The following is a 14,412-nucleotide window of genomic DNA, read 5'->3' on the forward strand; positions in this document are numbered from 1 at the left end:
ACACAGAGTAGGAAGCAAGGAATCACTAAAGGAAAGCCGATTGATTCATCTCAGAAGCCAGATTCATCGTCAAGACTGAAGATCTTCCTTCAATTCCCTTCAGGAGTTTTGGGTTTTCTTTATGTTTTGTTATCTTTATTCTTTCGAGATGTTTTCTTTCATAATTATGAACTAAACCCCATAAATACCTAAGAGGAATGAAACCTAAGACGGATCTTGTTATTATTATCTGAATTGTATGATAAATATTTGACTTGTTCTTAATTATGTGTTCTTAATTCTTGTTTTAATATTCCAGGATATTGATTCAAGTTAATGCGCTTATTCAGAGGAGCAAAAGTCCCTGTCTAAGAGTAAATTTGTTGTAATTAAGCGGACTTGATTACATGGCTAGAGATAGGGTGACAAGATTTTTTCGGATTAGGGTGAAACCTAATAAGGGAGTCCGTAGATCGAGTTAATGCAACACTAGGGTGTTAATTAGAAAAAGATTTCAATTAATCAACCTAAGGTTAGACATTATTAGTCTCGAGAGAGATAATAATATAACTTAGGGATTTCTACGGATCAAGTCAAATGAATAAATCGTCTGATTCAGAGTCAAATAACAAGTGAAGTCTAGGTGGATTTTTCCTTGGGTATTGTCTTAATCAATTGAGTTTTCCCAAAAGCTTTTCCCCAATTTTCTCTTTGTGCACCCTTAGTTTAATTAATTAGTTTAGATAAACAAATCCCTTAATTTTTAGGCTAGATAATAAAAAGAAAGTAATTACTAGTACTCTTGGTTCCTTTGGGTTTGATAATCTGGTCTTGCTAAAGCTATACTACTGTTCGATAGGTACACTTGCCTTCATCGTGATAATAGTTAGTTTCAAGAACGGTCAATTATAAATTTTTAAAACTTATCGCGATGAGCATATCAGTTATTATTTACTATCATAAAAGGTCAACCCAAATTAAAAGTGATTTAATTTGGTTAAGTCTTATTGGGCTTCAGTTATTTAATAAAGCATGGGTCAAATATGTGTAGGTACTTCAGTAACTAATTTCTAATTTATGATGGACTGATTAGAAATTAAGATTAATTTGAAAAGGTTATGTATTAGGGTTATGGTCCCAAATTACACATACATAATTTTTCTGACGTCCTATCTTCAAAAAAGAGAGACACACCTTCTTTAAATTACTTGTGTGTTAATTTGAAAGATCAAAACCACAATACATGAATATTTCAAGATATCTATGGATTCAGGTGTGTTTTTGCGTCTAATTTTATTTTTTATTTGTTCTTAATTATCTGGCATGACAAATCCTAGTTTTCGATTCTAAGTTTCATATCAGAATTTTTTGATTCTAACACATCATTATCAACTATTTGTTTGGCATAATAGTCTAGTATAAGATACAGATTTATGAAAATGTGTTACATTGTAAGGGATTTGGAAAGAGAATGTAACATTGAAAGATGAGAACAAAAGTTTGTAAAATAAAATTATTTGTAGGTTCAAGAATAATGAGTCCTAAAGTTCAATTTCCTATGTAAGAAATATAGATGATTTGCATGATGAGGTTGTCAATTTAGAAGATGAGCATTTATTGATATAAGGAAGATTAAAGAATGTATTGATTTTTGCACGGTCGAAAGCAAGAGCAAGAAAATATTTACAAATATGTTTTAGTGTCTTCATTGTTCATGGTGATATGTTTTGCATCATTGGTTCAATTGAAGAAATGATTAATTTGGTTCTTCCATGAAACTATTATGTTCTATGTATTTATTGGTTCAATTGAAGAAATAATGTAACATCCCTAAAATTTTCGGAGTACGGAATAGTGAAAAATAAATGATAAACCATTCAAAATTTGAGAAAGCTAGAAAATAAGAATTATCAATGTTATGAGACATTAAAGACAAGTATTGAAGGCGACAGGAAAAATATGCATATTAAGAGAAATACATACAGGGTATTGACTAAATTGTAAGAGAGTGAAAAGTATTGGGGCTAAAGTGATAAATTTTAAATTTAAAATGATTAAATGGAATTGAAGGGAAAAGAAGAAGGGACTAGAGAAGGAAATTTATCAAAAGAAAATATGAATCATTCATGGAATTGTAGAAAAGTGAAGGGGTAAAAATGGTAATTATTGGAGAAGATAATTAAGGACTAAAATTGGTTGCAAAACATGATTGGAGGGATAAAGTGTAAATAATTAATTTAAAAGCTATTTTGATTAGATTTTTATATAGAAAAGTTTAGAGAAATTGAGAGAAATGAAGGGAAAAGGGCTATAAATCAGCCATCACCCCATGGTTCTCACGTTACCCTCCATGGTTATTAAGTTTTGTTTTTCTTTCAATTTAATTCTTTTTACCATTTCTTAGCCAATTGAGCTCCAACCTTCAAATTTTATCCATAAGTAGAAGATGAAATTAATACAAAAGAGTAGTAGCTATATCAATTCCATAAGGTAAGCATCCATGGTTGTCTTAAAAGAGAGAGAAAATAAGGGATTGTACATAATACAAGCAATTGAGCTAAGTACTTCAATATTTCTATTTTATTAAATTTAAATCAAGTAGAGAGTATACTAAATTGATAAAATTATTTGTGAATGTGCAAATAATACGTATGAATTTAAATTAGTACGAAGAAGTAGTAGGAAAATGATTAAATTGTAAAGTGCAAATATTTTATACACATCTTTGATAAATTTCTATTAGAATAAAGGCTTATATTTTATACACATCCATTTCTAAGGTTTAAACTTAACATAAGAAAAATTAATGGAGATCTATGGTTTATAACAACACCATCCACTAACTTAAATTAAGTAATGGCCAAATTACATTCAAGGTCTTCATTTAATCCCTTCTCAAGTTCCTTAAATTTTGCTACCTTCACACTTAAATCCTTTTGCAATAATTATTAATTTCACTAGTAATTTAATTAATGATTCTCCTCTCTATTTTCATATTTATCTCGTAAACTCTTTAATTTTTACGGAAAGACTCAATTAAAAAAATTCAACTCAAAACCGAAATTTTTCAACTCCGACAAAAAACAAAACATTACAATCGAGTACAAAAGCATTTACAAAAGTCATAGAGCATATGAGATTTGACTTAAGAATGCTATCCAAGATCAAACAACACTTCTGAATTAATTGGAACCTACACATAAAATAAATCTTTGTCATCAAGCTTAGTGATGCTTTAAAAGTTTCCAATAATAATTTATATATTACATTAGTCAAAAACATATTAGTTAATAACATGAACTTAACGTTAAAGCATCATAACATTTCATCAATATCCATCATTTCATTATTAAGCAAATTTCATCAATATCATGAAGTCAACGCTCATTTGCAATATCATATTCCATTTCATATTTAAGTAACATTTACAACATTAAACATCATTAGAGCATAGTCTCTATTAATCAAACATGAAAACTTTGTTTAGATACAAGGATAAATCTAGACACACCATATAGAATAACAAAATTTCGTGAGTTCCAACCAAACACATTACAAAAATATGCAAAGCACAACAATGTACCCTCTAAACACACCAAAATATACATAAGTCTCTATCAATATATTCTCCAAACATACTAACTCTTGGGTACATTAAGTAAACCCGACAATACACACAAGATCAAAAAATTCAATATCTTATGACATGTCAATTATATCCAAACACATTTTAAAATTAATAAAATTGTTTAAACAATTAAAACATATTTAATAACTTCATTAAGCATCTTAACCAATTCTATTCAACCAAAAATCATCTTAATCATATAGTTTATTCAACAACCTAAGCATTCAACTTAAGATAATACAAAGTAAAATAAAAAATTAAAGAGTACAAATCGAAACTGTCACGCTTCTCCTACTTTCTCATTCCCATAAGCTTTAGAGGCCTCGCCAACCTCCTTAGCTTCAATTCATACCAAAACAATAAGTTGGTAAAACATTAATCAACAATTAAAACACTAAAGTTATTAAGATGATGCAATTCGAAAAACCGAGAGGCTCATGTCGCTTCCAAAAATCTCATAAGAGAATTATTTCATACTTAACCTAACCTTGCTAAAATTGATTTCTATTGGTTTAACCATAATCCAAAGACCAAAACTCACCTAGAAATTATCAAGAACCTAACTCTTCTCATTTTCTCTCTGTAGAACTCATTAATGGCAACTCACTAAAGCTTGACTAGAACTCCAATTAAATTTGAAATTCTTTGTTCTAATAACATTCGAAACTCAAAAACACTTAGAATTTAATTTGAAAACTACACAAAAACACAAAATCAAAGTTTTCTCTCTCTAGCTTAAAACTAACCTAACTGACAAGGAAAAGAGACCATGCTTGATTTTCTTGAAAAATATTGATTCCTTGTAGTTTAAATTATCTTCAGAACCTCAAAACATTAAATCTCAAATAAATATTCATCAAGAATCATTAAATTCCCAAAACCTCTCCAGATTGCCGTGGAAGTAATTTTTGAAAGGAGAAATGTTGAATCAAGCTTAAAACATTTGACTAAATGAAAGAAATTATCAAAATATTGCTTACCTTGTTGCAATTGAAAGACAGAAATCAAGAATTGAAGTTGAAATTGAGAGAAATTTTGAGTAGAAAATTTTAAGTATCGTGAAAATGATTTTGGAGTAATTGTTCCCTCCTCAATTTTCAAACCTATGGTCTAATTGCTAAGATACCTTTGGCTTAATAACCTTTTAAACCCCTCATATGAACCAAATCTAATTTCTCACTATTTAGATATTGACCCTACTAATTTTACCACTTTTACAAATTAGCCTATATCTCAAATATCTAATTATTCTATACTAACTAATTAATGCAATTCAATAATACAAACACTCTATCTAATAGTTATATGGGAAGCAGAACTTGATAGTAGCTTTTCTTTTCTTTTTCTGATCCATTCAACTGATGAGAAAGAGAAACTGATGTAAAAAAAATTTGAAAAACTTTCATCCAAATAATGTATTTTAAAATATACATTTCAAAATATAAATAATTTATGTGTGTGTGTGTTTTTTTTAATTTAATTCATGCAATTAAAAAGTTTCAAACAACCAAAGAAAATAATATAAATAAATATACCTGGATTGAGAATAGTAGCCTTATTAGAGTAGATGGATAAAAGAAGGTAGCACCAATAGATTGAATGCATTCCCATTAGCACTTGACTTTACTCCAAATTCCCGAATCACGAGACTTGGTGTAATCTCTCATACAATCCAATGGTGCACCCATTACCCCTTGGCTCATGCAGCTCATCACCATTACTGCACAACTCTATCATCATCTTCATCCCTTCGCTTGCCATATCTTCATTTATTAGTCTTTTTTGTATTCATCTTCAAGCCATTACCTCTGTTGTTCCAACTAAAAATTTTCAAGCTTATTTTAAAGGAAAATTTAAAAGCATGATATTGTTATCAATATTTTTTTTGCTTGTCTTTAAAATTAGTGAATTTGTCTAAATTTAATATGGTGGTTTTTATTTTGCGACCATATTTGACCATTTTGAAGATTAATAAAATAATTTTTGTTAACAAAAAATGAGTAAATTTGCCACTAAATATTAGATCAGTGGGCATTAATATTGTTACCTATATAGAAGGATATGAGTTCGAACGTGTTGAAACACATTTATCCTCCTATTGATCTTCCTAACTATAGGTAATTTTAAACATTTATATCAACCTGTAGTAAACATGGTTTTAATGTTGCTCTCTAAGCCTCCAGTCACATATGAATATGATTTGCCATAAAAAAACTATTCTAAATATTATCATTAGTTACAACCCAAAAGCTATATTACTCGGACATAAACGTGAATGTCAAAAGACGACTGCGTCTAACATTGATATTTTCACTTTCTAAGCTTTTCCATGTACAGGTACACGTTGAACACAAGTTTAGTATGCAAACATTTCGAGAAAAATTTTTAAGAAAAAAAAATCCAAGCAACATAGTTGAGACCAGCTTTTGCTTCATATTAACAATCCCATGTCCCTTCATTCCAACCTGAACCTTCTACTTCGTTACTTAATCCAGTCTCAGAACATGATTCTTCAAACTCATGGTTCACCCTTTCTGGTGGGGGGCAGCCCTGATATGAGTTATTTTCATGACAATGCCACAACAGTTTTTCCCAGTAAGGATCCTGCAAATTTCAACATTAACATATCAATTTCTGAAATGTTTAACTGCTCAATGATGATCTCCGTAAAAACCTGAACTCGAATTAGGGCATATATGCATTTATACCTTACAAACGATGTGTGGATTTCCGACAATGATGAGCAATGATTTGGCCCGGGTAATCGCAACATTAAACCTTTTTGGATTGCTCAGAAATCCCAGACAGTAAGTTCTGTCGAACTCATTGTGTTTGACTGTTGATCTTACCGTAGACACAATAATGACTTCCCTTTCTTGGCCCTGAAATTGTTCAACACTGCCAACTTTTACATCTAGCAAGTCCCAGGTTTCGAGCACTTTCTTGATCTTGAGAACCTGCTGGCGATATGGTGTTATTATTCCAATATCTGACTCGTTTAGATCGGAGCTTCCTCTTAACTTATTGATGATGTCAACAACTTTGCTTACTTCAATTCTGTTAAACCATGACGGATTATTGCCTTCTCTCTCGTCACATCCCTGGATACCGAAGAATAGGACCGGAAATTCTTTATTTGGAAAGAAATCCAAATTTGAAATTTTTGAGAAAGAATTATCATCTTTACATGCAATCAGCTGGCCTTTGTAGAAAAGCCTTGAAGGGAGATCGAGAATTGCCGGATGGCAACGGTAATTCCTAACCAACTTTGTTACAAAATTAGCATCTTCGTTGCAGTATGATTCACACTCGAAAAGCCTTTCAAGATAAGATTTTCCCAATCCAAGAGACTCCGCATCTTTTGAAAATACAACTGGACCAAGCTGCTTTGGGTCTCCAGCAAGGACCACAACCGTTTCCTTTCGGCAAAAGTTAGCTATAGGAACCATGCTTTCTGGTTCCGAGGCTTGGCCAGCCTCGTCAAGGAAAATGTGGGAGAAATGGCCACGATTCACACCTTCTCCATAAAGTAGAGTTGAACTCATATAAGTTGATATGATAATTCTATAGCGGTTGAGAGCTTCCAAAGGAGGACATTTGAAAACAGACAGCTCGAAGTAGGAAAAGCGAATATGATCAAGTGGAACATCCTCATAGGGACGACTAGTAGCGTTTAGCCTGAATATTTCGCTCTCTTTAACTTTCACATTCTCATTACCGATAAGTCTCTCTAATATATGATCCGCAGCACTATTTGAAGCCGCACATACTAGAATCCGACCATTTTTTCTTGTCATATATATCTGTAGAATTGATTCCACCAAAGTCATGGTTTTACCAGTGCCAGGAGGGCCATAAATCACATAGGGAGGAGCTCCCTTGCAAGCAAGTATCATCTCGACCGAATGCATCTGTTCCACATTCAGTGTGCCGGTACAAGGCACAATCGGAGCATTTTTAACCGATGTCCGTTTGGTTGATTCTGACGGAAATAGAAGATTGTCTTGTAAAGTCTGTGCAGCTTCAATAGCTTGATACAACCTCCTCATATTCAGCCGATTATATGTGAAGTGAACATTGTATAAGTTTCCGTCCCGGTGAAGGGTGTGAAATTGGCTTGCAAATTTCAAGAGTACTTCATCAGCCTCAACACGATAGATGTAGCCCTGAAACATCCCAAAAAGCAATCCGCAAAAGTTCAGATCAAAGAAAGCAATAACGACAATAGTGAATTCCCCCAGAACTTATCTGGTTGACTTGGCTATAACAGCTCCCAAAGAAAACATCCAGGACAATCAATTATAATCTCAAATATGGTTATTTGTTTAGCATCCCAAACAGGTTTCAGCACACATCACCAATCAAAGTTCTCTCGAAAGAAAGAGCATACCTGATATACTAGAGAATCTGAACCATTGGAGGCAATCTTCGCAAAAATATGATCACCATGTACAAGTGACGGCCTCCTCTCAGCTAATCCGGGGACCTCAAGAGCTACGAATTGCGGTCCTTTCCTCCTCATCATGACACATTCCATGTTATGAGACCTCATTTCTTCCTGAAATGAAACGAATGGAGTTATAAACAAAGATAACAAGAACCATATAAATATTAACATCTTCACACATCAATCATTAATAGCTACCTCTAAATGCAGCTCTTCCATTACAAGCAATGTACTGAAGAAACCAGCATAGTTCTCCTTCGTCAAACCTTCTGCTAGAATATCAGGCACATGCTTATTCTCTAATGACTCTCTGATATTTTTCGGGATTGGATATTCATCAAGCTTAGATTTGCATCCACGGGTTTTTGGCTTAGCTGGGCGAGAGGAAACAACATACTCGTCAACAGCAAAGTGATTTCTTCTTCTTGGAGCTCTCCTGTAAGGCTTAGTAGAAGCGAGAGATTGGGAGACATTATCTTCAGCCAATAGAAACACTACTCGTTCAATCCTATTATCATCTACATCAAAGTGTACTACAGTTGTGTGCAAACCCATGTCTTTCGGTTTGCAAGACAGCCAAATGGTAAGAGTTTCCCGGGATTGAAGTACTCGATCCTCAAGAGAGAATCCTTCTAAGAATCCTTGGCTTTGTTCTGACTTTGAATCAGCTGAAGGTGGCTCCATGAGAGACAAAGTAAACGAATCTGCCGGATTTGAGCAGAAAATTCTCACTCCCCAAAGTTCTACAGGCTCGTCAATAGTGTTCTCTAACATAATCGGCCACTTTGAAGTTTGGCCAACAAGAATGGATTGAGGCTTCCCTTGAGAGAAAGGAAATGGAACTGAGATAATAACCGGTCCCTCTTCATTTATGTCATAACTTTGCACGGACTTATCATCAGCAAAGTCAATAAACCCGATCTCACCTTTATCACTTATGACCGAGCATTCATCACCCCAACCATCGTTCCAACCCGAACTCATTGTTAATGGATATTGATGCTATCAAAGATCCAGAGAAATATCAAACCTTAAAGAATTGTAAACCCCATCAACAATCAAAATATCCAAGACTACAACGTACATTTTCCACTTAATCATAGCGTGGTCCAAGTACCCTAGACAACAAAGATCATTGTCTATTGCGATGCAAGACTACCAACATTACTTTCTATTACAAACATTAACCTGCAATCGCTTTTAAAGTTTACAAAATTCGGCCAATGAAACATGATATACTGTGAGCAATTGAAAAGATTTATACTTCCAAGAAACAACTATATATATACATATATATAATCCGATATCTAAACTTGATTTAACCAGCATTTGTAGTAATTCCTAATGGGTTGACATAGTATTGTAGATTGTTAATCTAATTCAAGTAGGGTGTTTAGCATTTACACAGCTTTCATGCATCAAAACCAATGATCAAACAAGTTCAATGGTATACATATTATTCCAAGTTTCAACACGGTATGGTTCATCAGTGATAAACGAGATTCTAAGATGAGAAAATAGAGACAGTCATCCCAAGCAGGAAAAAAATGTTTTAAACAAAATAAAAAAAAAAGGATAAATTCTATTTCTTTTTTTTTTTAAAGACAAAAGATCTATTTTTGACGAAACAAAATGGATTAAAGTATAAGAAGAAGAGAATTAAACATGAAGTAATTCATATATAAAATAAAACGAAACGAAATGACAATTAAACATGAAAGAATTCATATAAAAAATAAGACAAAACGAATTGACAAGTAGTAGAGTACCCACCTTTGATTAAAAACACAGCAAAGTTGGAATAAGAAGTGAAGAAATTCGGGGACTTTATTTGATAAAACAAAGAAAGAAAGAAAACCCACTTTACTGAGGAACACTTAAAACTAAGAGTTAGAGTGAGAAATTTGCTGTTTTGAAAATATCGAGTAGGGAAGTGAAATTTGATGAGAAAATCTGGAAAAGGGTTAGCCTTGCGGAGTTGAAGATCACTAAATTGATTATTTAAAGAAAAAGAAAACTGTTGCCTTCCCAGTTGCTACTTAGAAATGAAGTTATTCTAAAAATAAAAGGAAAAGAAATCAGTTGTTATTGTTATTAATTATTTTTTTTACTCACCTTAAAACTATACTATAGAGGTGTTAACGAATCAGGTCAAATCGGGTTCAGATTAGGTCCATGTAAGGTATTTAAGTTAATTTTTTAAGTTTAAATTTAACTTGACTCAGAAAATAAGTTTATTTTTATTCAAGTTCAACTCAATAAAAATAAAATAAAAAAGTAAATTCAGCCCAACTCATTTTACCCATATTTGATTTTTAATATTATTTTATTTAAAGATATTTTAAAAAATATAATACACTAATAAAAGTTTTCTAACACATTAAAATAAATTAAAAAGTTTTATATAAAAACACTATCATAAATATAATAAATATTTTATTGTATTAAATATATTTTTTCTACTTCTATATTTTGAGTTTGGTTATTTAGTTGGGTAAATTTTTTAGGTTTTGGGTAATAGATTTAATTGTTATTGGATTAGTAATTTAATTTAAATATAAATATATGTAATTATTATTTAACATATAAAATTAACATAATATTTTTATAACATAATATACTCAAAGAGAGCCAAACTCGGAGCCTGGCTTGTATAAAAAATGAACATTAAGTTTTACTCAAATCCATTTTTCGAATCTCACATTTTTATCCAAATTCTCTCATTTTTCGGTGAACCTTTGAATCTAAATGGATGGTACTTGAGTAAACTATTTGTAACTAGTAAGGTTTGTCTTATTAGTCTCGTAAGAAATGGGACCTAGTGAATTGTGAAATCCGATGATATTAAGACACGTCAGATTCAAAGCAAGTACGGTGGAAATGATTGATGACGTGGTATGACATGAGTAAACTCTTAGTCTTTGAGTCAACACAGGAAGAACCAACATTTTTCTCTTTGTCGGCAAAATTACCCATATATGCTGAAAAAAATCATTTAAGAAACCATGCGAAATTTCTAAAAATTAACTTATTTACATTGTTTTTGGAGAGAGAAAGGAAAATGCATTCTACAGGATGCATTTTCATTGATCTTCCAGACTTGAATAATCATATGCTTCTAGAAGAAATCGAAGAATTTCTTAGGAATCCTACAAGATTCAGTCGTTCTTTTTTCTTTAATAGATGGTCAAAACTTCATCTGGGTTCGAATCCTACTGAGAGGTCCACTAGAGACTAGAAATTGTTGAAGAATGAACAAGATGTTTCTTTTGTCCCTTCCAAGCGGTCCAAAAATAAAGAAATAGTTAATATGTTCAAGATAATTACGTATTTATAAAATGCCGTCTCAATTTATCCTATTTCATTAGATCTGGGATGTGATATAGTTCCGAAGGATGAACTGGGTAATTTCAATAAGATTTCATTTTTGAACAAAAATTCATTTTTTGATTTATTTCATCTATTCCATGACCAGAACAGGGGGATACACATTACACCACGATTTTGAATCAGAAGAGAGATTTCAAGAAATGACAGATCTATTCACTCTATCAATAACCTAGTTGGATTTGGTGTAGTACAAGGGATTTTCCTTTTCTATCGATTCCTACATATTGGATCAAAAACAATTATTGAATGAGGTATTCAGCTCCAGAGATGAATCGAAAAAGAAATATCTATACATCCTATTTTTATGAAGAAAATGAATCTTTTTATCGAAGAATCAGAAAAAAATGGGTCCGGATCTCCTGCAGGAATGATTTGGAAGATTCAAAACCAAAAATAGTGGTATTTGCTAGCAACAACATAATGGAGGTAGTCAATCAAGGGGGCAAGCAGATCATTTATGATGAAAAGGATGAGCTTCAAAAAAATGATTTGGCATTCTTGCAGAGTGGAACAATGCAATACCAGGCACGAGATAGATCTTCCAAAGAACAAGGCTTTTTTCGAATAAGTCAATTCATTTGGGATCTTGCGAATCCACTCTTTTTCCTATTCAAAGATCAGCCCTTTGTCTTTGTGTTTTCACATCGAAAATTCTTTTCAAATGAAAAGATGTCAAAGGGGCTTCTTACTTCCCAAACAGATCCTCCTACATTTATATATAAGCATTGGTTTATCAAGAATACGCAAGAAAACCACTTTGAATTATGATTCATCGCCAGAGATGGCTTAGAACCAATAGTTCATTATCTAATGGATTTTTCCATTCCTAAGAGCAGCGTGTCTATTGATTTCACCATAACGACTTCCTTGAAATCATAATAACCCATATTTTAGTCAATCATCAAGATTGAAGGTGAATGGGTCAATTCAATATAAAATGCCAAATTTGTTAGGAGGCATTTCATTTTTATTGATAAATAAATACTCATTGAAATAGCAATTTGAAGGTTCAAAAGGAATCTTTAGTATTTATTGTATCATTTTATTTATTTAATTATCATTTCTATTTAATTATGTTGTCAATAGAGATTTTTAGTTTGTGTTTTCCTAAAAGAGAACTCATTTATTGTAACTAAACTAACTAGTTATAACTTTAATTCATAGATAAAATTCAAAAAACAAAAAGCATTCTTTATCATTTTCATTTTTAATGATTCATTTCTCATTCTTTTGTATGATTTTTATGAATCTATAAAAAATGCTTACTAATTAAATGAATAAATGAATGAGAAAAATTATTATTTTTAGATATCACAATTTCAACACCACATCCAATGATTTCAAAAGATTTATGTAATTTGTATAGCTTTGTATTAATCGTTAGCATTTTGCGTTTGTTTTAAGACAAAAATGAAGAATCCTATTGAATGTAGCTTTCTCCAGACCTCCTAGAAAAGCATGAAAAAAAGGCTTAAATGGTACAATTCCTACGTCACTTTAGAATGAAAGGGGTGATCTCATAGTTCTTGGTCTGTGAAGATACGTTTTTTTTCTCTTTCCTAAAAATGCATCTTACGTTGAGCGTTTTCTTTGGTAGATCAATGAAAACGCACCAGTAGGACGCATTTTCTAGCCAATGTAACTTCCCAACGGGAAGAAGTCCAATGGCTATTTTTTCCTATATAAACCCTACAATTCTCATTTTATTCAGTTCACTCTCAACATTCAACTCTCAAGTCTCAACTCTCAACTCTCAACTTATTGTTCAATTTCTTATTCCCAATTATCAATTCTTGATCTTCTATTCTAAATTCCCAATTCCCATTTTTTTTTTAAAAAATTGTCTAAATCCTTTGGTTTTATTTTATTCAATTTTCGATGGCATATCATCTTATTCGTTTGGATAAGAAGTACATTTCCAATGTTCAATTACAAGTGGTAAGAAAATATTATTTAATTATTTAATTTTATTCTTCTAATTATTATGATTTTAAGAAAATATTATTAAATTTTTATGTGTATATACTCAAGCCGAAGATAGAATTTTGGAGACATACATAAACTGTAACAACCCAAAGTTTACAGGTATCGAAAAAAATTGAATTTTCGGGTCATTGTTTCCTCAAAATAAATTCGTAAAATATTTATTAGAAATATTTACGAAGTTAGTAGTGTGGTTAATTAGATTTTGGTTAAGTGAATTAGTTTGAATTAAGGCTAATTTAGTGAAAGGACTAGATTGAATAAAGGGTAAAAGTTAAATTGTAGAATAAAGAAAAGTCAAAGGACTAAATTAGTAATTAAACCAATTGAGGACAAATGTGTGGTATAAATTTATACATGTGTAGTGAATGTATTTATACAAATGTAATAAACATAGGTATTTACTTATATTTTAAGTATAATATATTTTATATAATAATATATTATTATATTAATTATTAATTAACTAAACATAAAAGAAATAAAATAAAGAAAAACCATGAAAAGAGAACAGAGAAGAAACAAAATAGGAAAGAAAGAAAGGGAAAGAAAAAGAAAAGGAAAAATTAGGGTTTTGAAGTTTGAAGCTTAATTGTTAAGTCAATTTAGCTCCTATTCTTATAATTTTAATGTTCTTAGAATCCTAGAGACAAATATTATTTGATTTAAGTTGATATTTTGAAAGTTCATAAGTCTTAAGGCATGATTCATGTTGAGCAAATTGTTGAATTAGGGATTTAATTGAATGAATTTCAATTTAGAAATGATTAAGGGATTAAATCGTAAAGGAAGCTATAAGTTTTATAATTGAGCGACTAAATTGAAAGAAATATGAGAGTAGGGTTTTACTACGAACATTAATGGATGAGGTGAAAATGATAGGAAAATTTAGTAGATATGGATTATGAGTTGAGTGGTAAAAATCAATGAATTAGTTTGAATGAAATTGAAATTGAGAATTGAATTGAATAGAAATCCAATTAAT

General features: G+C 31.2%; 1 protein-coding gene and 1 long non-coding RNA gene across 3 annotated transcripts; both read right to left on the minus strand.

The window, feature by feature from the left end:
- Positions 1-3,724: 3,724 nt before the first annotated feature.
- On the minus strand, positions 3,725-4,714 carry LOC128283412 (uncharacterized). The gene is made up of 2 exons (XR_008273749.1): positions 4,588-4,714; positions 3,725-3,946 (listed from the first exon to the last, which is right to left on the minus strand). It is a non-coding gene; the product is annotated as an uncharacterized LOC128283412 (long non-coding RNA).
- Positions 4,715-5,806: 1,092 nt separating this feature from the next.
- LOC108474105 (probable RNA helicase SDE3) lies at positions 5,807-10,154 on the minus strand. Of its 2 annotated transcripts, none has more exons than XM_017776011.2 (5): positions 9,828-10,154; positions 8,253-9,056; positions 7,998-8,165; positions 6,316-7,773; positions 5,807-6,211 (listed from the first exon to the last, which is right to left on the minus strand). In XM_017776011.2, the coding sequence occupies exons 2-5, from the start codon at positions 9,036-9,038 to the stop codon at positions 6,044-6,046; spliced, it is 2,580 nt and encodes an 859-aa protein (XP_017631500.1). In that variant the 5' UTR covers positions 9,039-9,056; positions 9,828-10,154; the 3' UTR covers positions 5,807-6,043. The 2 variants fall into 2 exon arrangements, with proteins under 2 accessions (XP_017631500.1, XP_017631503.1); XM_017776014.2 differs by having other exon boundaries at positions 8,253-9,084; positions 9,828-10,126.
- Positions 10,155-14,412: the final 4,258 nt, after the last annotated feature.

Source organism: Gossypium arboreum, chromosome 11, assembly GCF_025698485.1.
Source record: "Gossypium arboreum isolate Shixiya-1 chromosome 11, ASM2569848v2, whole genome shotgun sequence".
In the NCBI taxonomy this organism is placed as follows: Eukaryota; Viridiplantae; Streptophyta; class Magnoliopsida; order Malvales; family Malvaceae; genus Gossypium; species Gossypium arboreum.